General features: G+C 41.3%; 1 protein-coding gene across 1 annotated transcript; it reads right to left on the reverse strand.

Annotated features, from left to right (window-relative positions):
* Nucleotides 1-14858: 14858 nt before the first annotated feature.
* Nucleotides 14859-24039, reverse strand: LOC140309257 (uncharacterized). Its single transcript, XM_072387072.1, is given in 7 exon segments — nt 14859-14911; nt 15021-15188; nt 15191-15732; nt 15734-15855; nt 15858-16101; nt 16103-16430; nt 24006-24039. Coding segments are annotated over 7 exon segments (1491 nt in total).
* Nucleotides 24040-26398: the final 2359 nt, after the last annotated feature.

A 26398-nucleotide genomic window follows, 5' to 3' on the forward strand; every position in this document is an offset into this window, starting at 1 on the left:
TCTGAAATTAAAGTGGAGAAATGTGAGCTAAGGGTTTGCTCAAACAGGGCCTTGTGTATTGTCTCAATCCAATACACAAGTCTGTAGATATTAGCTGCCTATAATTAGTTAGGAAATGTCTTGACATGTACAGTATGATGTCCAACAAAGAGTTTTTCTTTGACAGAGAGGACAGGCAGTAAAACCATGATGGAAGCGGTCAACGGCCACAGAGAGTGAATGGGGAGGCTAATGGAGAGCCACATTTCTCACTATAAAAGGATCCTTCTGCAGACTAGGAGATGAGCTTGAAAGTGAGAGGAGAGGGGCGGAAAAGGGAGGGAAGAAAAGCAGCCGTGGAGCTGATATTGATCTTCTGTCAGAGAGATTGATAGAGCAATAAGGAGCTGAGGAGAAGAGAGATGAGAAGTTGAGTAGCCGGGGAGGAGGGGGGTAGCAAGGTGAGGGAAAGAGGGGATGAGATATGGAGAGAAGAGAGGAAAAGATAGGTTGAGGGAAAGATAGAATAAAAGTTAGGTCTGTGAAAGTAAAAGAAATAGTAGGGAAAAGACAGAGACAATGAGGGAGGTGATGTTGATGAAGTAGTCTGCGAGAGGCATCGTTTGAAGGGTAAAAGATCAGGTGTCCTTTCTTTAATTAGGTCAAGGAGAGCAGAGCGACAGGCTGATGGATGAATTAGAGAAGTACAGGACGTAGAGACAGAAAAAGACCGAAAGAGAGATGGTTGGATTTTATGTGTGAAAAGGAAATGTGTGTTAGGCTACTCGAGACACTAAAGGTGACCCCCTGTTTCCTAATGGCACTGTATGTGTTCTTTAATGAAGTCACCAGGAAAGTGCAGTCACATCTAACTACAGCTGCTGTGTGCTGAGTGGAGACATCACCGAGTGTGTGTGCAAGTGTGCTGAGACGGACTTTGTGAGAAAAGCAAAGCAAAGCATGTGCGCTAATAATCTGCAGCCACTAGATATGTGTGTTTTTGTGTGTGTGTGTGTGTGTGTGTGTGTGCATGGGTGATGTATGGACATGTGGCACGGTGAGTGGAGGACCAGCACAGCCATCACTCAGGTCCAAGGCCTAATGGAGAGTCCTAGCAGACAACTGGCTGATAGAGGGCCTGACCACTACACACACACACACAAACACATGGTCATCAGATAACAATACAAATGCCTGACCTCACTCAAAGCACATCCTTCATCTGCACCCGAGAAAGAGGAGGAAAAAAACAAAAAAACAACATTGTGTGAGGGTTCTTGCGAGAGGTTATTGTGCATTGTGGTTCTTTGGCGTGTCTACATGTCTGCCGATATGAACTCAATTTCCTCGTTAGTTCCTCTCCTCAGTCTGTCAGGAGCCATTAACATCACCGCGGTTCCCAACTTCCGAGACACACAATCACACAGACGCACACATAAAAACATACACGCAATTGCATTAATGCCTGCACAAGTATGATCAAGTGCGACTCGTAGTTTTGCACACGGACACACGCACACACACCAACACACCTGCATCGGCCACTGAAGCCACATGTGTTTTGCGTTGGTGTGGGCCACAGTACACGGTCCGCCTTCACTCTTCATTAGTCTCTGTTTGAATGAGATGCTTGGAGACATTAAGGTAATGTTACAAGCCTATAAACTATTTAAAGCCCCCCGGGTGCCGGTGCAGGGGGCGGCAGGATGGGGTGAGGACATAGGGGGGCCCCACAGAGGAGGAGGTGGTGGAAAGGCCTGGATGAGAGGACGCACTTTGACATATTTTCCTCTTTTTGTCATTATTTGTAAATCTCATGCTTGATTTCTACACAGTCCTGACAAAAACATTAACAATCATGGTTGGATGCTTTTCTTTTTTTTTAAGAAATGGAGATGATTGCAGCTTCAGAAAAGTTACCAATCACCATCAAGAAGCCAATGGGACACAAATATGTCAGAGGACATTATCATCATAAATGAATAACACGTGGAAGCTGCATTGCCCAGCTTTCTGATTATAATCACATGACTGATGTAATGATGGCTTCCTGGGAATCACGATTCTCACTAATGCATTCCTAATGTTATTAAGCAATATTTTTTCCAAAGCCTTCTAAAGTTTACTCCTTTGAGTCAAATAGTTCAGTTGTTGTGCAAAAATTATCACAACACATCGGTGAGCCAGATTGTTGCACCATAGCTTGCTTTTACAATACAGCTGACAAGATTAATCCAACATTCACTGTCCAGTTAAAACTCACTACAGCCCAACATATTTATCCACAGCTGAAAGTAGTTTTCCTCCAATTTGCTCATGTTTGAGCAACATTTGCAAAGAGCGCCAGTGAAATGGTAAAGGTCCCACACCTATTTAGAGCCTTTGAAGAATCAAATTTTCAAAAAAGTTGGGAATTTCTTAAAAGTCCAATAAAAATTTGACTCTAACGTGTGTTTTCTTATCTTTATTTAACAGACATAGGTACAAATAAATTATTTTCAGTCTTCTTTGATCATCAAATTAAAACATTTGATGCCAGAATCTATGAGAGACAGAAATCTTGATAGAGGATTCCTCAATGAGCAGGTTAATTGGTGAGAGATGAGGGTGTCAGGATTGGGTATAAAAGGAGCATCCACCAAAGTCTAAATGTCTACGGTGTCTTTGCTCAGACTGTGTACCAAACTTTGTCAAAGAATCATCAATAAGTTCCAAAAACTACTTCTTAATGTAACACTGCAAAGAACTTTGTCTTTCAGCCTCTACAGAGCATAATGTTGTGAAATAATTTAGTAAGTCTGGGTCAGTGTGAGGTCAAGGATGAAAACCACTGTTGGATGTTTGTGACCTTAAAGCCCTGAGGTAGTCCTGCATGAGAAATCATCATCCATTGATCAATATAGCCACCGTACCTGTCAGTACCCTGGAAAACCAGTTTCACTCAGAGCAGTCTGGCATTGCATTCAGAAAAGAGTGTTTATCATATATTCATGATGAATCCAAGTGAGTAATGTAAGATTTAGATCATGTAAGATTCATGTCAGTGCAACAGTCATGTGACAAGAGCTTGAATAACATCATCTTTATTCTTAAAGGCAGTAATTATACCATACTGGGATCCATTATATCAAGATGACATAATGTTACAATCTCACTTTCTGACAAATAGATCATTTCCACCCAGGTTTTCCCAATACTCAAATGTAATGAGTCTCTACTCTGACGTGTGTGTTCTGTTTTCTGCTGTATCATTTACAGGATAAAGGCAGACTGAATATCTCTTCATTTCCTCAGAATCTCAAGTCAGCTAGACCACATTCACTGTGACATTTTCCTGATAGTTTCCAGACGAGCTGTATCAGAAGCGCCTAACTTTGTCCAAACTGTATCCAGTCAGTTCCCTGGTACTAAAGTTACACTCTGTAACAATAACAAAGATCTAAGACACAAGGATTGATGACTGGAAATTTTGTTTCTCTTAATGTCCAATCGCTCTGCAAAATTATTTGTTATGGTTTCATTACCATAGAATAAACCATTTATATCTTTTAGGGCTGAAGTTGTTTCTACTCATGAGAACAGCCATCATTACCATTATTAAGTAGAAGATGAATAATTTTCAACTGAAAACTAATGAAAAAAGTTGACAAAACAAAACCTGACTATGACTGTGAAAAACACAAGGACAAACCTGACTTGACATGGATTGCTGTGACATGGCATCAGTGACGGTGAGGATCTGCCAATGGGCAAGAAAAAAACCTGGAGACAAAATAATGAGGAGGGTGATTGGTGAGTCAAGGAAACTGAGGGGGAAAACACAGGTGACGTGAGGGAAGCTGATGGTAGGGCAAGAGTGACTGAGGAAATCATGGCAAAAACTAAAGACTCGACAGAAACCTAAAACATGATCAAAAATGCAGTTTGTGACAGCTCCTTTCTGTTTTTCCTGTATATTGCTTTCCACTGTTTCCATTGTTTGTTTTTAACTTTCTATGTTCTGTTATTTGACAGGAAGAGTGCTTTTCTTGTTCTTAAGCTGACAAACTCTCAGAAGATGTTCAGTTCATTTGTGGTTCTAAACTGTCCCTAAGAGTGTGCATAAGCATGCATGGTTGCCATCTTTTTTTATCTCTATGTCGACCTGTCCATGGTGTACTCTGCCCTTCAGCCATTGGCAGCTAGGATAGGCTGAACTGGGCCCTAAATTTGATTTAGCAGGAATAGAAAATGGATGAATGGATAGAAAAAAATAATTCAAAACAAAAAACAAAACCTTCCCAATTACAATCTACTGTGCTGTAAACAAAACACATCTCTATAGCATATGTCTCACATCAGTCCCCTCATTCTGTGAATTGACACAAGTACCACTCTGGAGTATTTCCATTTGTGAAATGCATCTGTTGCAGAGACAAGTACAAGTGTAAAAAGAGCAAGTGTTGACAAAGTCGGCACCTGTGTGCTCTGACATTTTCTGGGACTCACGTATAAAGACAAGAAACAATGAGGATAAAAAAAAATTTAAATACCAGCCTATTTTGGATGAGAAACCTTCATAGTTTTCTCTTGTTCTTCTTCCACATATAAACCTGTAGCTGGAGCATCACAGAGAGAAACATCAACCATCAGCACAGCAAAACCCCAGCTTTCAACTTAAACGACAGCATACACATTAGGAATGGATCTTGCTTTGTGGACAATAGGTATAGTCTCGCTCCATTGATTTCTCACCAGCTTTTATTGCACTCTATCGATGGCTAATGCCCTTAAGATCCTGACACTGTCTGAATTATTCAGCAGGAGTGTTTTGTTTTTCTGTCAGAGCCGCAGGGGTAATTCTAGATCGCCGATGTTTGATGATCTGCTGCAGGAGTAAAATGTCTATTGACTTTTTTTTTTCAGCAGCTATAGGATCTAATGTGTGCCTATCAACTCATGCAGGGCATCCATATCAAATTGAGAAAAGGCCTGTGACAGCGATATTTAGTGTCTGGCTGCATTCCAACATTGTCTCAGGCTGCATCAAGGCTTTTCATTTCAAAACAGGACAGACAGGTGGAATGAGACGGAACAGGAGATGACCGACTTCTCAGTATCACAAGGGATTAGGGGAGGCATTGATGGAATGGCTCAGAAGTGCAAGCAATAGCCAAAGATAGACTAAAGATAGAGAAAAAATAGAAAGACAGACGCACAAAAGGGTGCGTTAAGAGCCACAGAGACAATGAAACAAAGCCGCAGAGGAGAGGACGACAGCACAGTAGAGAGATATGCACGCAGGATCTGGAGAGAAGGGAAGAGACAAGACAAGAGGACAAAAGTGCGTTGGTTAAGATTCAGGGCAGGCGGTAGCGCGGGGCTATCATTACCATACATCAGGACAATAAATGAGGCTTTCAGCAGGCCGTAATAAGAGTTTGATAAATCATCGGGGCCAGAATTAACTAGACGTCAAAACAATGTGAGGGCTCTGACGGATGGCAGAGGAGGGGCCGATGGCACAGATTAGTCTGGCTTGAAGTGAAGGAGCGGTAAAGGGATGGTGGGGTGGGGGGCGGGGGGGGCACAAGGACAGAGGCTGACTGACTGTTAAACAGATAAATGAGATGGAGTCTGCTCTGTCACATTCTCGTAGATGAGGAAGTTAACATCACATAGTGGAGACGACAAGAAATGTGTGCGTCTTGGTGTGTTATTTTGCTGACCTTTGACCTCAGGGGTGCGTGCCTGTAAAATGTTACCCCCATGTGTATCATTTGGCAGCAACCAGTGCGGCTCTTCATCTGCATGCACGTGAGTGCGCGTCAGGCTCTCAGCACCCCACAGCTAATCTTGTTGGTTATCATGATGAGAGGTTAGTACAGCGCTGCTCCTGTCCCTGTACTCCACCCCTCCCAATCCACAACCCCCCAGTGGGTTGCTTTAATTGCCAGGCTCTGACCTTTGCCGAGCAGCAGTGACAAGGCCTGTCTGCAGCGGCGGGAGGTGGTGGAGGCTCGATTAGCCCTGACAGCAGAGCCAGGCAATCAGAGGGAGGGAGATGGGGGAGTGTGAGCAGAGAGCCAGTGCCAGCTAATTGGAGCCCCTCGACCTCGGAGCAGAGAGCTAGCGAGCAGTTCCATCGGTCCGGGGCATGGTGATGTGTGTGTGTGAGTGTGTGTGTGTGCGTTTGGAGGATAGGCTATGGAGTCACATCCACTCTATTCAGCATGAATGCAATGCGTGTGCATCCAAATGTCTGCTTAGGTTGTGTGTATTATAGCATCTGTGCGTTTGCCTGTTTATGACACACATCCATTCAGACAGTCGTCCTGTGGTGTTTTACATACTGTATTTGCTAAGTCTATTGGTGTGTGTGTGCGTGCATGTATGTGTGTGTGGCCAGAGATAGACTAAGTGGAATGGACAGTTAGATTGAACAGAACGAGGCACAATTACCAGGTGACGCTGAGAAGATAATGTTGTCCCAGTCTAACTCTCCCCTCAACCCATTTTCTCTCAGTCTCACACACATGCACTAATCTGCATGTTCTTCTTTTTCACCTCCCCATCTACATGTCTCTGTGTCCTATAGGATAGAAATGAAAAACCGCTGAAAAGTCTCAGGGTGAACAGCCTGCAGGTGGAGACCACCCAGCCTTTAACAGCTGTCTTTCTCCTTCTGCATCCTGGGAGAAGTCTGCTTTCAGGCCTGATAGTTAAACAGAATCTCATGGTTTGATCCCTGAAACTCTGCTTGTCAACGGCATATTCAATGTTTCATCTGTCCTGTCCAAGAGACCCTGAAGAGAGAGGCCGAAGCTGCATTCAGACTGACTTGAGTGCTGTGTGAGAGAGCTTCTTGGGTTAAAGTTTTGCTGTGAGGGAACATCAGCATGGTGATCTGACAAAATGCTACACTGACCAATCACATACATGAAGATGCAAATCATTGGCAGATAAGTGAATGTTGTACCATTTTCATTTATCTTACGATTGTTTTTTAGAAAACTTGAGCTGTCAAGCAAGCTCAGTTTTACTCACAATTAAATGCATGACCTTCTGTGATTAATTGCAGGCTTGCAATCCAGCATCAGAAAAAGTCCCTCTTAAAACTTAATTTAATTTGTTAATACTAATGAATTTTCGCAATTCAGGGCCACAACCCATTCAAAATGTTGGTGATAATGCAACATATGTTGCTCTAAAATCTCTGCACTTTTCTGCATCAATGTTGCCATCACAGAAGTGTAAATGAGCTTTTCAAAGGCACTGACCATCACGGAGCCTGGCTTTTGGACAGAAAGAGTCAATCATTTTCATCTTTGGTTCCAAAGAAGAATACAATTGCAAAAGAGAACCTAAATACTAATCTGTCTATAGTCCATCCCAGATGCCTCCAAGCCCAGAGAAGTTGACACCACCAATTTGTCACTAAGCTGATGCTGCAATGTCAGCATGTTATTTGAAAGCACATGGTGATGCAAGACTTAGACACCTCAATTTCCTCAACAAAAAAGGCAAAGGCAAGCATAAGCAACATAAAAAACAGTGCATCTTTTTTGCACTGATATAACGTGGCCCCTGTAGCAGAGGTTTACCTGATATGGTTAGAGGCTGCAGATTTTAACTGAGACTACAGTGTTTAACATCTTCAGGTAAATCAAACTGTATTATCATTTGGTTAGGACTGATGCATCAGTTATTTTCCTCTGACATTGTTCGTCTTTTGCAATAATTTTTGTTAGTCTATGTAATAAACACTTAGAAGTCGTTTAAAGTGACTTATTTTTCCTGCTTTGCATTGGGGACTGGCAAACAATACTGTGCTGCATCACAGTACCATTACTAACTAGAACTGACTGAATTAGGAATCAATTCAGGAATTATTTTATTAACTGCACAAATGGTCTGAAAATTGTTAAAGTGAGATTACTTTAATACGTTTTCTTGTTGACTTTCACAGCCCTCTGCATTTGATCTTTCAACCTCAGTTTTTCTCTACGTATGATGACCTTGTTTTAAAGCTGGACTTCTTTGAATGCTATTATAACAGCTTTTGAGGCTCTACTTAGATAAACTAACTTGCTAACGCACTTTTATAGGTAGCAAACCTATAAAAGTGCATTAGCAAGTTTGTTGTTTGAGTGTATAGTCCTAGCTTACTGTGAGGACATACTAAAGTTTTCTAATGTGCACTAACCACAATGTACAGCTAAGAGTGGCAGGGATCTTATTAGTTTTGCGAAAAGATGGAACGTGAGGTAGGAAGCAATGACCATTTTATTTGAGAAGGTTCTGGCTAGAAGAGTATCTGAACAAGATTTTTCAATCCAACCTTTGTTGAGTGTCAATAAAATTCAATCCAAAAGTTGATCAACCATCCCTGGAGCCACGCTGCTGGTGGAAAGCAATAGTAACAGCACCACCTAATTAAGACTACCACCCAAACTGGAAAATTTGGGGAAATACTTTTTATTCTTGCAATAATGTAGGTATAATAGAAGCAGCTACCGTTGCTACATTTTCTTATAGAAATAGCAATCTCTCATAAATGTGAATTCAGCTGTAGAAAGATTTTACCTTTTTTCCATGATGAAATAACTCGCCTTCAGATTAAACTGCATCAAAGATCCTCTGTGTAATAAAATGAAGACCTAACTGTGCTTCAGTCTTTCTGTGAACACACTGTTATAATTGGCTTTGTTCTTAGACATTAGGTATTCATATTATGTATTTTTCTAAATAATCTATGTTCCTATTTTGTACTTTTCCACTCTGCTCATACGACACAATGTATGTCCTTGAATGGTCCAAGACTTTAAGATAGCATAACTAGACTAAATAACTGGGTCAGATGAAGCTCCTCTGTCTTGTCAGATAGGTCTGTTACATTAGATACACGCCTAAAAACAACGCACACACGTTGTTTATCACATCCAAAGACCACGACGAGGATGGTGGTTGGCCTGTTCATGTCACTAGTAACTGGCCAATAATACTTGGTTGCGTGTAAGTACTACCTCTGTAAGATAAATGTGAAGAAGATAAATATGAACTGTTTCCGGATATCGGGGCTCGAACTGCCGGGTTTCCTGCAAGAGCTCTGTCACTCGGAGTCCAGCGCTGCCATACTTTTGTTTGCTTTAAGATTTCTCCGGTTTGTTCTTGGGCTTCCAATGAAAGAATCGGCCCCACAACACGCTTCAGACTGAAGTTGTGCTGTTGCAATTCTCCCTCAGTTTTAACACACTGAGGGATGACTTTAATGTCAATGACAGACAAAGAGGAAATGTGAAGTAGTCTGAACTCAAACTCAAAATGTCACAATCACGTGATACAGTCTCACTACACCTTAGTTGAACCTGGACACCACAGGCTTAAAATTTAATCAAATTCCATGAGAAGAAAAATAGCTAGTTGCAATTCATACATGTAAAACCACTCTGAACTTCTTCTAATACTATACCAAAATTGAATCTTGATTCCGATAAGTGTGTATTGCTTGACAAAGGGCAACACTGGATTTAAAACAGTACCCAGATAAAGTTGACTTAGGCATTTCTGTGCTCCTAGTTAAATGTAATACTCCTGTCACCCCTTTTACTGGGTAATTTGAAAATAGATGAGAGTGAAAGGTCTAAATTAGCTTAAGCTGACCAAGGTGAAGTTCATGAGTTCACAGCAGGGACAAAAATCAACCATGCATGGTGCCAAAGTTCATTATCTCCAAGCAACAACACCTCTTTGGATTCATGTTTTAATGGTATGGTACTGGTGGTTCATAGGACTGGTAAAGGTTATATGATTATGCTTAAAATATTATAGTCAAGACTCAAAAATTGGATAAATGTGTATCAGCATGACAATCTGCATGCAAATGGTGCTGCGGGTGGTCTGAGCCAGTCGGACATCCAGCAAACTTCCCATTTGATCTAATCAAGCTTTGCTGGAGGGGAAAATATGTTCCAAAACTAATTCACACATGTACTACCCACCCTCCCACGGCCACCATCACCGCTCTGTTAGTAATATTAACAAGCCCTTTATGGTGTGGTGTCAAGTCTTTGACTGACAAACAGCAGTGTAATGGCAACCATCTGGCGCAGTAATGAAGGCTGCAGTGGGAATGAGATGTTTTAATTAATGAAAACCACTCCATTAGCTCTGATGAGTAGCTTATCAGCTCTGGCTCATTATGCAAATGGAATTAAGATCACTGAGTGGCCTGCATCATTAATAACGGAGACGTTGAGGTGTTTTGTTGAAAGTGACTTCCTTTGACAAAGGCTGGCCGAGAAGCAAACAGGAAAGTTTGCAAGTAGCTGTACTTAATGAGACACGCGAGAGCTGAATAAACATGTGTATTAGAAAATGAATAACATCAAAACAGAGCTTAAAGGAGTCTTTGTATAATAGTCTTTGATTCATTCTGTGGCCAAAAAAAGATAAATAAATCAAAAGCTCACTGTGTACGATGTAGTGAAAACTAACTGCTTAAATTGGAAATTACAACCACCTGAATTTGGGTCTTGTCTTTTTGTTGTGACAGCTTCACACATGCTGCAATGACAAACAGCTGATCCCGTCCACATTTGGTGGACATAGTTATTTTTCCTGCAGAGGAAAAATAAAGTAGGGAAGAGACATGCTGAGTTAAACCATACTGTACCTTACCAGGTAATGAAAAATAGTGAGTACTAAAACATGTCATCTTCCCTAAGCCTGACCAGCTTCCGAACTTTAACCAGGACTTTTGATAGGTTTTGATACGGGCACACAGCTAAAGAAAAGGAAGAAAATGGCTGCACAAGGAATCAGTGATAGCAAAGATAAATCAAGAGAAGAAAAGTTTCTTACAGTGCTCCGACTTGTTTCTTTCAGGTAATAATCATTGTGTTTGAACCATCACCACTTTCCCCCAATACGTGCTCATATGTCGGTTGACAAAACTGATGGTAAGTAAAAAAGTGATTGTGAATATGTGTGAAATCTCTGAAACCTCTAGCCTGGAATATACTTGCTTTTAGTGACAGATACCAGCATTTATCATGGCTGCCTCACGTATTGTTTGCTGTGTCATTCGTGCAGGTTCCTCAAATTCTAAGTTCTCAAGCCTTAAAGCAGGGATGTCCACATCCGGTCCTCGAGAGCCGCTGTCCTGCAGGATTTAGATGCTTCCCTGCTTCAACACACTAGATTCAGATTAAAAGGATCCCTTTAAAAGGTTGTAAAGTTCTGCACAAACCTGCTAATGATTCATTAATCTGAAGCAGGCATAGTAATAAGGCAAGTATGTTAACATCTACACTCGCAACGGAGCAAGTTGCTTACATGTGGTGAAAAAGCAGTATATTGATGGTCTTAAGGTCTTGGGAGCAACTCCCTGTGACAGGTAAAAACTGCATCCATGATGGTCTGATTGTTAAAAAGATGGTTTATAAACCTTACCGTGATCATTTTCTAATCTTAACCAAGTGACATTAATGCTTAAACCCAACCAAGAAGTAAGAAAACGGTCATAGAAAAGTGTTGTTGTGTTACTGACAGAATATATATATTGAGCTTGATTGAAGCCATGGGTGAAAGCACAGCACTTTGCTGCTCCATCCAACCTCCCCCATCCATGCCTTTTCTTATTTATGAGGACTTCAGGGAATCAGATGCATGCACATAGTCTGCAACGTCTTTCATTTGTAGTAGAAATGTTTGTTGCTCCCTATTTCACATGTTTCTAATTCTGTTCTCTGGTTTGTACAAGAACAGCATCTTTGCATATTTGATTTAGGAACCTGCAGCCATTCTTTGGTTTTGTTTTGGTCAGAGTGGTCATCTGCCAATCTGAAGGTCAGTGGTTCTGTAAAAGTGCAAATTTAATATTGGCAGTCAGGGACCCCAGGTTGAGAACCACTGCTCTGACAACTGAATTTCTGCTGATAAATCACCCAAAATTTTAAAGACAGGAACTTTAATGCTGTTGTAGGTCAGTGCTGACTGGATGACTGCCAACTGAACAGATGAAGGTGATGAAATGGTTTCTTAAGCCACTGAGTGTTCTTCCAATCAGGCCAAAAATAGCTATTAAAAAAAGCTTCATTTAACAAACAATTGATAGATACAAAAATAGTGCAGTTTTGTTTCCCTCTTGGTGAATTACATCATAAAAAGTAGTAGGTGTTGTTTTAAACTCTTGAGCTTTAAAAACAAAAAGCAATGAAATCTGTTTCATTTTGACGCCATGTGTTTTTTCATTGCCATTTCTGCTTGTACTGACTTGTGTGTGTGTGTGTGTGGATTTGCATTTCAGTGTTGTGTATTTGGGATCACATACCTATTTTCATTATCTTTGTATGTGATTGTGTGTGTCTGAGTGTGTGTGTGCGCTTTGGCATGGGGCGGGGTGGTGTGTCTCTCTTTGACCCTGTGGTCATTAATCTCACTTGCTGTCAGGGTAATGGACACTGATGGACAGGACTGTGTTTGCTCACTCACTCTCACACACACACGTTCACAAACCAGTGCTGACAGCTTTAAACAGACTCTTCCACACACGCTCACACACACACGCACACATACACCCCAAATTCAGTTACTCATTCACAGCAGCTGATGACCATTCACTGAGTCGTCTCCAAGCTTACCATCTTTCTACTAGTGCTTGCGTGTGTTAAGTGTTCTCCAATCAGCTGTCACTCCCTCTGCTGGTCAATCAGGGGAGTCTACTCTTCTTCTGGTCTGCTTTAATTCATTCTCCCTCAAGGTTCCTACAATTCTCCAAAACATCTGTTTGATACATTTCCAGAGTCACAGTAAGGTTAGCAACACAGCACCTCACCACCACCAAATCCAACCCCACTGCTTTGTCCAGCCTGCCTACTTGCTTCCTCCACGTTTCAAAGCAATTACTCCATGTTGATTTAGCTGTCACTGGGGGCATGTGTTCGAGTGTGATTTATAGAGCACCCGCCTGGTGCCAGTTGACTTGCGATAAATTGCACAATATTCCGAAAGGCTCATTTGCTTAGCGCTACATTAGGGGCCCAATGATTGCTACACAAAGCCATGTAAATGAGTTCTGAGAGGGGCCCCATCACTCAACATGTCATGTAGCCAATCCCATTATTATTTATGACTGGAGCTCGGCCGTGTTTCCTCAGAGGCCAGGCGAGGCTCATATATGTGCTGTGACAGCTTTGCGCTGCCTGTGCGTGTGTGTGTGTGTGACAGAGACAGAGAACTAGTGTGTGATATAGGCCATATCTGTGTGCTGTGCAGGAAGGAGCCAGGCTGGCTGCTTTATCTGTTGGAGGGTGAAGATTAAAAGATGGCCATGACTGTACAGTGGGAGATGGAGATGCGATAGAATGATGACCAACTAGCTTGCTCAGTCTTCCTCGTGTCTGTCTCCTAAACACACTAAAGCAAACACATTCATCAAGCATGTAAATCCAAGGATGATCTGAAATAAAAGCTTCTTCAGTGCACAGACAATGGAGGAGATCAGTTCAGTTCATCGTGTTTTTTTCATTCTTATCTCCGTCATGTCAGGGCTAGTGTGAAGAGCAGTTCAGGCCCGGGCCCTACAGTATTTGGCCTTTTTCATGGTCGCTCAGACATGTCATAACACTGCTACTTACGTTCACTGCTGTCAAACATGTCAACTCTCTAAACCATAACAAAGATAACAGAGGCTCTGCTTTCAAATCCATCGCTCAGCAAGAGGATATCTGAGCGTGTACGTGTTGACATTACAGCTGAGCTGTTATTTGATCAGAACAGTGATCTAAGTGTCTGTGGTGATTAGGTGTAATCTGCTTTCCAGGGCTGTGATCTATGGTCTGCAGCTGAATAGCTGCGTAAGCTAGTATCCAGGGAGTGATTCAGCCATAGCCCCAGTGTTTGAACATCAGGCATTGTGACTTGTTATTGTAGAGAAAACACATGTGAAATAAATTGTGTTAACAATGATTCAGATCTAGTGTTGCATGACATGTGAGTCAGCATGCAAAGCACAGAGATAGTGGGATTTACTAAATGAAACATGGTTGTTTTTCACATTTAGAACTCCACGTGTGCTTTTCCTGCAGTAACAAGCCAAAATGTCGGCACAGAGAATGACCTATTATTCTCCATTTCTTAGCAGGCATTTAGCTGACTAACCTTAAATTTACAGCATGTGAGCAAAGTAACAGTGTACTTGCCTTATCATCACATTGTCGTCACGGTCTAAGTTTAGTACCAAATAGAAACCAAAGCAATACCAATCTCTATTTTGCCAAAGGTCAGTTGCCTATAGAAACTGTAGCTAATAACACTGAACTAAAAAGTGGTGTCTCTTGGTAGGGCACAGCTATTTCAGTTGCACTGATATGTAAATATGTAAAAGTAAAGTAAGTAAAGTGTGTCACTTTAGCGAAACATGTTATTGATGACTCAGCCAAACATAAGGGAACAAAACATTTACCAAATATCTAAAGTTAGGTTTAAAAATCACAAAAAAACAGTTCTCTATGCTCTGAGACACTGGAGGCGTGTCCTGTGAAGTTGTTAATAGACAGATGTCAGAACAGCTTAAAGTAAGCACACTAATGGTTCAAACATAGCTGAAGTTTTAAATAGAACTGCGTAGATGTTAGATAAAAAACAAACACCTGCAGTGTTTGATAAATAAGATAGATAGATATCTTGATAAATTTTGCAGCTTAGATTTTATTGGCGAGTTTGTTCAGCTAATAAGGCATGTGTACTCTTAACAGAAGAGGCAGAGAGCTGTTACTGGTGACATTTTAAAAAAATTAGGCTGATGTTGGCGGTGGTCCTCACCTCTCTTTAACTATGGCTTTGCAATCAATCTACTGAGCGTCATGGATTTTGCAGAGGTTGGCCAAAATGCAGGGCTAAGAGGAACTCAGCGACAAGCTGACGGACTTCGAGGCTTTGATCAATAAAACTGAGACATGTAACAACAACAGAGAATTCACAGGGAAACAGAACAAAATGCAATGATCCAATAGGGAACAACAGAAAATCAGGAGTAAATATATTGAGGAGTAAATTACAAATGAACAGCAGGTGAGGCAATCCAGGTATGACACAGGAAGTAAACACAACAGAATACACAGAATACACCTGGGGCAGTGTCTGAGGAGATCCTCTTCCAGCACACAGGGGGCAGGCAGGTATCTTACTCTTGCCCCAGGTGTGAAGGTTTCTTGGGCTTGGCAAGGGTCATAGACAGCCTGGACCAGGAAACTGATACGGTAGCTATCAGCCAGCCACAAATCTGGCCATGAGATCTTCCGCTGCTGCATATTCTCCCACCTTTTCCAGGCTCCCTGCTGTCTGAGTACACCTGCACGCACTTCCCCCTGTCGCTCTTTTCCTATGGCTGTGCCCACCTGACTGTTTGGAAAGAAGCCCAGGCCTGATCGCCCTCTAGCCACCATCCCGATAAGGGCCTTCTGTCTCAGCCGTGCCTCTGCCACCTGTAGCTCTCTGGCAGCACTCCACTTCCTGCCTGTACTGACCTCAATGCTGGCTGCTGCCACCTTGGGGTCCCTAGAGTCTCTGTACTGCATGGCCGCTCTCGTCGGTGTCACCACAAACTCTTTGGAGAGGCCACTGAAGGGGATCTGAAGGATGTTAGTAGACCCGTACTAGGCAGCGCTGCTCAGGCTCCTCTGCAAACCAAGCCACCTTCGCAGATAACTGATCTTTGACTCCAGAACTTCCACAGTTGACATTGGGACATCATATAGTAGCAGTGTCCAAAACCCTGGGAAGAATGGGATGCTGGTGGATCCACGCCTTGAAACGACCACGCAACCCAGATTTGTTAAACTTGGTACGCCAGACTCCTAGATCACCACAGGTTCTGTGGATGGAGGCTGTATCCACTTCAAGCTGCAGTCAAATAGTTTCCCCAAGCTCTTGACCGGCTTTTCCAACAGAGTTGGAATGGTGATCTTAGAAATCTTAAAGTGGAACTTGTCCACGACTTTTCCCTTCTTCAAGACCAATGAGCTTGATTTAGCTGGTTTGAAATTCATCCTTTCCCAAGAGATGAGTCTCTGAAGCCCTTGTAAGATCCACCTGCTACCAGGGACTGATGATGTCATCACGGTCAGGTCATACATGGCTCGGTGGCTGCCGCACTCCAGACTTGGTCAATGGCCCGCGACACTCCACCTCCGTAGATTTCACCACTATGTTCATGGCAAGGGCAAAAAGGGTTACAGAAATGGTGCAACCGGTTATACTTCCCCTCTCAAGCCTATGCCACTCAGATGTAACGGAGCCAGAGGTCAACCTCATCTGGAAATTGTTGTAGTAATCCAAGATGAGGTTGTTGATCTTGTTGCCGACATGGTGCGTGTGAAGAGTCTCCTCAACCAGTTTATGTGGTATGGACCCATAAGCATTGGCGAGGTCCACCCACAGGACCACCAGGTTGCCCTTGCCTTTCTTAGCTTTAAAATAACTTAAAAGAAATGTTTGTGTAAATTTGGCTACAGAAACTGTAAGTCCACAGCATTGCGGTGTTAGATGGACGTTGGTCGATATTTCAATACTGTTAGCCCGGTTTTTTCATTGGAAGCCCGAGAACAAGCTGGAGAAATCGTTTATTAAAAAAGTATTTATTAGTGGTCACAAGTAGAGTATATTGCAGCGCTGGACTCGGAGTGCCAGAGCTCCCGCAGGAAATCCGTCAGGCCGAGCCCCGTTATCCGGAAACATGTTATATTTATATTCAGCTTTATCTCACAGAAGTTGTATTCACACTTGTCAGAGTATAATTGGCCAGTTTTGGGTGACAAGCTCAGGCCAGCTGCTGTCCTTGTTGTGTTCTTTGGATGTGATAAACAATGTGTGTGTGTGTGAGTGCTGTTTTAGGCGTGGATCTAATGGACCAGACCTATCTGCCCTAATAGAGATGTTTTGTCTGACCCAGTTGTTTATGTCCTTCTAAGGTCTTGGACCATTTAAGGTCATCTGTTGTGCAGTATGAGCAGAGTGGAAAAGTACCAGCTAGGAACATAGGTTATTTAGGAAAATACAGAATATGAATTTATAATGTCTAAGATCAAAGCCAATTATAACAAATACCATTCCCATGCATGTAAACGGTTATGTGAATAGTGGTTTATTTAGATGGCCCAGTTAAGCTATGACCACAGCTTGATTCAGTTCTGAAGATATTTAGTTTCCTTAAATATCTACTCCCCTACATCATAGAATTGGTATCTAAGACACTTCCAATGCAAACCGCTGAATTTGCTTTACTCAGACTTTAAACTTCTTTAAAACTAAGAAAGGCTGCTGATGGAGAATACCAAGAAAAAATAGTAAATAAACTGTTGGCTGAAAAAAAGTAGGTCTTACTTTTACGTATGCATTGGATTATTAGTCATACAATAACGGCAGCAATGGTCAGCAATGATTTGAAATTATTTAAACTGTTGTCAGGCATTTCTAGAGTTTTCTGGGGACAACTCTTGAATTTGTGAAGGAGTGTGTCACACTGTTGGCCAAAACATGGCAAAGAGTGCTACCAAGCAGAATGATACATATTCAGATTGTGCTTTGCTGTATATCCCATATACCCACAATCATGCAGTGTTTACATCAACACAAAGAGAACATGCTTTGACACTGATTTTTATTTCCTCTAACTTGCTGTCATCTGAGATAAGCACAAGTCACCTGGCTCCATCAACAGTGGCAACAGGGGCAGGGGCTGGATAGTGTAGTGGTATGGTATAGTAGTATGATTGCCACCTTCCATGTGGGAGACCCAGGTTCAAATCCCCTGCATGAAAGGTACTACCTCCAGTAGGGGTCCTTAGCCTACATGCCTACCTGTAAGTCGCTTTGGATAGAAGCGTCTGCTAAATGCATAAACATAAACATTACTGTAGCATTGTAACCATCAAATAGGAATCAACTAAACAAATCAAGGAGCGATCAAATTTTGTCGCTCACGCTAATGACTGACAACAGTTTGACACCATTCCTACTGACATGGCTGGAAATTGTAGGTAAGTTAGCAATGAGACAATACTTTTCACATTTGTATTACCAGCAAAATGAGCCACCTCTCAACTTCCACTGATCCTTTGATACTTAAAGAAATGCATTTTCAGTAGTGTGCTACTATAACAAACAAATGTATTAGTTTTTCTTGAAAGAGGCATGAGTATTTGCTTTTGCAAGCTTATGAATGAGTGCATTTGAAGCATTTTCAGCCAATTTATTTATCTCCTCCATAGCCTTCCTTCCTTCCCCCTTTTTCTTGCTTCTGCTCACTTTTTCTTGCTTACTTTTGTGTCCTTCATTATCTCTCTCCATCTACTCCTCCTCCTCTCCACTGGTGCTTTTTGTTTTTTAACGGATGAGTTATTGACTTAAGCAGGGCCAATTAATCAGGGTGTAATGGGGCAGCGGGGAGGCCCAGGGAAGCCATGCATCATGTGCCAGAGATGAGCTCTGTCAGCCTGCTCATACAGCCCTCCTCAATCACTCCCACATTAACGCCAGGCAGAGATGATGACGGGGAGGAAGAGAAAGAAAGATTGGGAAGGAAAAAAAGGCAGAGAAGAAGACACAAACGGGAGAGAAAGCAAGTAGAAAATGATGCACGTACATCATGTGGTCAAACTGAGTTTGTGTGCGCTTATGAGAGACCACACGTATGCTGTAGACTTCATACACCACCCAAGACTATCAGCCCAGTGGTCTTTAGCAGTTGTGTATCTGTGTGTGTGGTGAGTGTGGTGTTGTGTCTGGGTCAGATGAGATCAAACACTTGACTGTACTTTATACCCAAATACAGCATGCCAGAGATCCAACCACCATCCTAAAATACAAACAACCTGATATATCTGTTGTTTCTGCTTTGATATAACACACACACACTTATACCCACATGCACGCAAAGATAAAGCTACTAAACAGTCCTGACAATGGACTTAATGACAGAGCATTCACTGTACGGAGGATGAAAGATGGCATATTCCTAAAGACATGGATACACTTAATCAAATCAAACTGGAAATAAGTTTGAAGCAGGTCTAGTTTGGGACGTAGCCGAGATTTAAACTCCTGCGACTTTTGGTTTTGGTGGACCAGACGTCAAACGACAGATCAGATGCAGATCAGCAGCACCATGATTGTCAGTTTGAAACATTGAGTCTTTCTTAAAAAAGCGGGTACTTTTTTATAGATTCATTTTTTATAGACTTGAAATTTTCATTTTGACAGCCATGATCAATTATATTAGGTCAGTTAGCCATAATTAAAGCCAATTAAAGTTCACCCTTTATGGCGCTGCAAATACAGTTCATAGTCATGTGAACTGTAAATATTTAAAGAAACTAAAACTAGGGTTTTTCTCTGGCTCCTCTCACCTTATTTATTATGGTGACATTAACTACATGAACACCTCTGCCAGTTTTCTACAGATATTGGACACTGGATGCATATAGCGCTAAGGTTGCTAACAGGCTGTAAACCCTTCAATTACAGCTGCTCTTTGTACTCTCTGGTTAGCTGGTCATCAGTATCCATTCGCAGGCGTTTGCATTGCTAAAATTTCATTTACAAATCCATCCTTGGTCTGCCACCACCATCTTCCCACATGTCACACAGACCGAGCAGCTAAAGCCTTCGCTTACAGTCCTTTGTTACCTTCAGTGTTCTCTCAGTGTGAACTAAACTTTGCCAAAAGGGATTTCTCATTCTTCCCTTTTGACTTATAACATGCTATAACTGGATCTGAAGCCATCAAGTTTGATCCCATTAAGAAATTTTTTCTAAAGAAAATAGAAAAAGCATAATTGTTTTTAGTACTTTCTGGTGCTTTTAATTTGGTACTTTTTATTCAAACATTGTATGTATTGTATTGATGATTATGTTTGTTTGTAACCAGTTGGTTGAATTGTTCGAAATAGTTTGAAACAGGTATCTCCTGAGAATGAGACTCTGTCTTAATGAGATTACGTGTATAAATAAAGGTTATTATTATTATTGATAATAGTAATGATGATGTACTGTATTTGTTTACTGGCCTCTTCCAACAAACCCTCTTTCACAAGCCAGGACTGACGCGCCTTTGTTTGCCTTTGTTTGCATCATGTTATGTGAAATCACAAAGGTGATTAAAACCAGTGATTTTTTGTTCTATTAGCTGAATCCTCCACGCTGACTTAACATGTGTAAAGACACAGTGATCATGGGCTGATCCTCCAATGTTTGGCATGTGTGAATTACAGCAAGGAACAGCGGCAGGTTAACAAGGAAGTCTTTTTTTTTTCTAAAAGCGCAATGGATGTGCGAAAGACTACTTCAGGTCACTTCATTTCAGCTCCAACAGTGGTGACCAGTCTGATACCAATTTCAGGTGGTGCTCCAGATGTGCTCTCCCACCACCCCCAAAAACTATGCTGTCCCCAGACATCTGCTGCACTGCAGCGAAAAGCTTATGTAGAATTTATAGTTGTCAATGCAGTACATGCTTTCACTCAGCCTGATTGACTTATCCGTCTTCCATTGGTAAGGCCATTAATAAATATCACAGACGTGTGTCAGTCAGTGGTTTGAGGCCTACCAAGCAGCTCTGTGTCATATTATAATCCTCCCTGTCATGACACAGTTACACTAGAGTAATATATCCACTTAAGATGCCGTCCATCACCTTTATCTCCTTCAGCTAGTCCTCTCTGTCTGTATCTGTCGTTTTGGAAGTTGAAGCATTGCTTTAAAGTATCACTTTTTTCTTTTTGAAGTCAAAAAAGCTAGATTGAAATGTTGTTTCTGTTCATGGCTTCCATGAGCTATTAATGCATGCATGTTTCATTAGAGCAGCCATAGTGACAGCTGATCTCTTTGGTGTGTTTGTTACACAAGTAATTGGACATTTTCCCCCTTTCTTAAGACACCCAAAAATACAAGCCAGCTTACAGATTTCCTCTAACTGGTGCTACAACAGTCAGTCTTTGTGATTTATAAGATGACAGATCAAAACTTCACTACAGGCCCAGCAGCCAGCAGCCTTGGATAGAATACTGATTTGTATAATGACTGCTAAAAAAAATAGAACAGAAGATCTGCAAGGTATGAGGAATATGCAAAATAGCCTCATCCTTCCTCTGGAGAGGAGGAAATCTGGCGTCTGGTGGCATCTGCAGTGTTTTCGCCTGGAGGGCCAAAGTGTGTTGCCAAGCTATACCGTGAGAGAGTACACCAAAGACCAAACTGAGAGAATATGAAAAACAAATCACTGTCATAAAATCACCTCTCTACACTCTTCTCTAAGCGCCTGTCAGTGAATACCTGCTGGTATATCAGTGCAGAAAATTAAACATGGACTGTAGCACGGGGAAGAAATGGGGGGGTATGAGTTTACTGCAAATGCATGTCTTTTCATTCATCATATACAGACATGTCGAACCATGCCCATAATTCAATACTGGTATTCCGACATTTCCATATGATCAGATCTAAAACAAATAATGTCAGTATTGATCCAACTTACAAAAATGCACAAATGAATGCATAAGTTTTGTGTCTCGTGACTCCATTATTTCTTGGATCTGCTTAGGGTTATAATAAGTCTGCCGTATTAAGCTAATTTGTTGTGTCCAGAAAAGAGTGCAAGACATAAGGTTGAGGAAGCAAAACAGAAGAATTTATAAGGAAATGTAATATCGTATGCAACATGAGTGAAGGAAAGAAGAAAGGATAGTATATGTCTGACGCATAATGCACTGAAATTAGATTGTAGAAATGGCAGCCCAATAAGTGAACTTATATAAAATTAATTCAAAAGACAATTAAATTTACTTAGCGAAGCATAAACAACCAAGAAAAAATGTCTAATTCATCTCAAAAACTGCTTTGCATAGTCCAAACAAACCGACACATGCACTCAGGGATGTCTCCAAACACAAGACACTTCAGACAAGACTGATTATCTTAACTGATTCTCTGCACTGTCCTCATGTTGACTGACACACACAAACAGATGTCACATAGAGTTGTAACATTTCCTACTTTATGAGTGCATGCAGGCTTTGCTCTTTGCTGACATTACCTTTTGTTGCCTGTGAGTGTGCATAGATGTACGTGCAGGTATTTCTGTGTGTTTGTCATGACAGTGTGCACTGGCAGGAAATTGAGCTGAGAGAGTTGATTGTGCCTTCAGATAGTCAGATAGGGACTGAAAGACACACAGGATTTTCTAGAGATGGGGGTTGTTGTTATGGCGCCCGAAGGCAAAATGAAAGACATGTTTTGACATGTGGCCCTTAACTCCCATAATGCAGCTTGATCTAACAGTTTCACCTGTAACTGTTGGCTAATCATGAAAAGGATAAACACAGCTTGAAACCTTTTTAATAAATATAATAACACAGGTTATCAAGTTTACCAGTCTTCTTTAAAAACTATATTGCTAGTGGAGTACAACTTTCAAAAGAAAGGGCACTTCTTTACCATAATTTTTCAATGCACAGGGTACTCCTTTACAGCTGCACGTTGCTAGTATTCCTTTAGATGCAACAATAGTAAACAGTGATAGGAAAACATCATTCTATGGTGCAGTAGTCCCTATAAAGAAATCAGATGGGTGGAGGAGTTAGAAATCTGTGTCCTAAGCGAGTGACTTGTGTTCAGCTCCATATTTGAGACTGCTTATTTTCACTTCTACTTCAACAATAAAAGTGTCAGGGATTGTGGAGGAGCGGGAGGTTGAGGACTCAAATGCAGGACTAAGGAGGCTAAGACAGGCGATGAAGTGAACAATTGGTTTGTCAACTAAGCTAAACCGCTGCTGGAGCAACACTAGCAAAACTATGAACTGAAAGTACAAAAAACAAAAGAAAGAAACCACTGACAGGCTGACAGAAACTACCGGAGACTCATGGAGGGACACAGGATTACAGCTCCACAACACAATGCAATGCAATGAAGAGGCAAGAGATCAAAGGAAAAACGAGGAGAATATATACAAGAGGAGTGATGTAGGAAATGAACAACAGGTTGGGCAATTAGCAACAGAAACCAAGTGCAACACAGGAAGTCATTACTACAGCAAACATAAGGGGGTACTATAAAATAAAACAGGAAGTTAACTAAACCATTTTAATTTTCAGAATAAAACATGATGCAAAGTAACTATGGAGTAAGAAGTAAACCGAAGACCAAAAGGTAAGCCAGAAGATAGGAAAACAGATGGATTATGACAAAAAGTATCTGGTTTGTGGGTTTGTTACATTCCCAGGGTTTTAGTTTAATGGTTTTTGTGTTATAATTTATTATTTGCCTTTCAGTCTAATTTGTTCTATGTTCTGGTTTAGTTATCCTTAGTACTTTGGTTTGGACTCTGTCATGTGATTTGATTCGGTCCCTGTTTGTCACAGTTTGTTACAGTCTATGTATTTTTGTGTTTTTCTGTCTGGTTTCAGTTTGCCACTGACCTTTTTCCTAATTTCCCTCCCGCCTGGTCATCAGCTGCTCTCCCTTCACTTGTGTTCAGTTATTCTCAGCTGCACTCAGTCACCCTTCACCCTCGTCTATAATCAAACTCCCGGTTTTCGTCAGTCTTTGTCAGATCTTCGTCATTGTTCATCCATGGTTTTCCTCGCCAGTTCATCCATGGTTTTCCTCGTCAGTTCATCCATGGTTTTCCTCGTCAGTTCATCCATGGTTTTCCTCATCAGTTCTTGTTCCTGCTCCTGCGTCTTGTTACATTCTGGTTTGTTCTTTCTTACGGAAGACGAGAGCGGCCGTAGATTTTTTTTAATAACAACTTTTGATAACAACTTATTATCTCAATATAACAATGATTGTTTTCTCGTGATAACAAATTAATCATTTTGTTATCTTTAGATAACAGTGCATAAGATAAAAATAAAAAATCCACGGCCGTTCTCGGCTTCTGTACTTTCTTAAGTGTTTGTTGTTTTTACAAGTTTCATTTCTGGTGTTCCAGCTTTGCTGCAATTTTTTTGTTACTCTCCCAATAAACTGAGTTTAGTTTTCGTTACCTTCTGCTTGCTCCGTGTCTGCATTTGGGTCCATCTTCCTCACCTCCACCACCAAACCGTGACACTGTTTGAGTTCTGTTATTTTGTTTCAACTATATTCTTTCTATATTCCGTATAGTCCTCAGTCTTTATTATGTAAATTTGTGTTCTCTAGTTTTTACCTTTGTTTATTTGTTTAGTGTCATCATATATTTGATTCTGTTTGTGTTCCTGAACATGTTTCTCTTGAGTTTGTATTTCATGTGTGTTCCGTTTAGTTACTTTCAGTTCTTGGTTTAGTTCAGATTCCCTCTATTTCTGTCATTATCTGTAGATGTCCTCTGCAGTCTTGGGCTTGTTGCTTGGTCTCCTGCACACCTGTTTTCTGTTATTCACACCTATACTTCAACCCTCCCAGTATTAGTTGCTCTCCGATCCTCTCAGTCATCCTCTCAGTAGTTTGTTGTTGTTCACTTATTTGTGGTTATTCTGTATATTTGTCATTTATTCCCAGCTTCTCACTTATACTGTATTCCCTAAAAGCATCATTTTAGATGAGCAGTTTAAATAAGTTTGTAACATCCAGTTGTGGGATGTGTCGCCATGGCAATGATGTTTTACCAACCAAGTACTTTTAATGCATGATAAAATCATCTTGAAAATAAAGAGTTGAAGAAACACTGGAAAATAAGGGAGTGAGGTTGTGCATCTATCCCCTATTTCCCCCCCAACCTTTTTATCCAACTTATATAAGATGTTGATAAGCTAATATAATAATAACATTTTCTTGTTGTCATTGACAGTTGCAACAGCCGGTGCATCATTTACCGCCGCAGGAGGGTCACTGCAAATATAAAGAGCTGCTCCCAATGTATGAGACAGTGACGCTAAAGGGGAGCCCTGTGTGTTAAAACCCAATACAGAGGGCTATTGACCGAGCAGCAGCACATCATGACTGTGAAATCAGGCTCTGTTGATTTTAATATTACTTTACCATAACTCAAACATTGGCAAATCATTCACTGCATCATTCATAAGGAAATTTATGTAATTACCATTAAACAACAAAAGCTAGCTGCTTTACTTGGTTGGACAAATATTAGGCATCCTCCAGAGCTAAATGTCATCCACAAACATACAGCAATAGCTTCCATTTCGGAGTTGAGTGTCTTAATCTAATTTCCTGAGCAGTCTCACAAATATTTTCTGTTGCTGATCCAATGCAAATGATCCATGCAAAAAAGGTATGTAGTACACATGCATCCAGTTTCACATGACAGTCAGATGCAAGAGCCTTGGAGTTAGGATACCAACCGAACATAACCGCTGATTTATTCCAACTGCCGGTCATCCAAATTTGTCTGAGCAGACACTTGAAATATTGATGCAAAGCTGGCCTGTCAGTGACCCTGTTTTTGATTTATTTAGATGGCTACTGTAGTTATTAGAGGCACTGCTTTGGTCTAGAATTACTGTCAATACAGTAAAGACAGTATTTCTGCTTCAATACTTTCTGTGGTGATTTTCCAACAAAGTTTACTTTCTTAGAGATATTAAAGTGATCATTAAGGGATGTTTTTAGCTTGATGACACAACAGAGGTCCTTGGGTGCCTCTGGGCCTAAAGCTGAGACCCAGTGCACTGTGTGACCTAGAGCTGAGCCACAGCTTTGATTAAAGACTGAGAATACAGATTAAAGTAAAGATGAAAAGAAAAAGACAAACCATCCTATCAGTGTGTTTCCTTGTTACACCTCACACACATATTCGCAACGCCACCCTCCCCCTCTCTCTATGGTGGTGCTTTATGGGTAATGTCGAGTGACACATTTAAGCGGGCGCTGTCAACCCTGTGTATGTTCTGCTGAGTGGCAGGGCTGCTGAACACTGGCGACAGGAGCAGACAAACACACGTGGACACACAATCCACACACGTATCCCACTCTCTATTACTCTGTCACCCAAATACTGCTGAGGCCTCATTCCAATTTGTGCCCTGAAAACATCCGTACACTCACACACACACATATATTCACAGGCATAACTGATGTTGGCTGTTGCGAGGTCCCTGTTGGAGTGTGTGTTGAGGTACATTCAAGAGATGTCCCCTTCCACCATCCCCTCTCCCTCCTTTTTCTTTTTATCTCCACTCAGATCTTTCCTCCATGAGGCTGTCAGCAGTGCATCCAGCAGGCCAAAAGTGTAGAGAAGAAAGAAAAAAATCTGGAAAATGACGCTCACACTGTCAGAAATCTCCTCTTCTTCACTGACATTTGGATTTACACTTCTCATTTTCCTGAGTGACAAAGTACATAAACACACGCTTCAAGTTGAGCGGCTTGGCAAGCCTCTCTCCTCAAACACACATAAAGACACACACACTCACACATACATTCATGCAGCCCTTTCTATGGC

The sequence above is a fragment of the Leuresthes tenuis genome, unplaced genomic scaffold (assembly GCF_036924035.1).
Source record: "Leuresthes tenuis unplaced genomic scaffold, fLeuTen1.0.hap1 SCAF_6, whole genome shotgun sequence".
Lineage (NCBI taxonomy): Eukaryota > Metazoa > Chordata > Actinopteri > Atheriniformes > Atherinopsidae > Leuresthes > Leuresthes tenuis.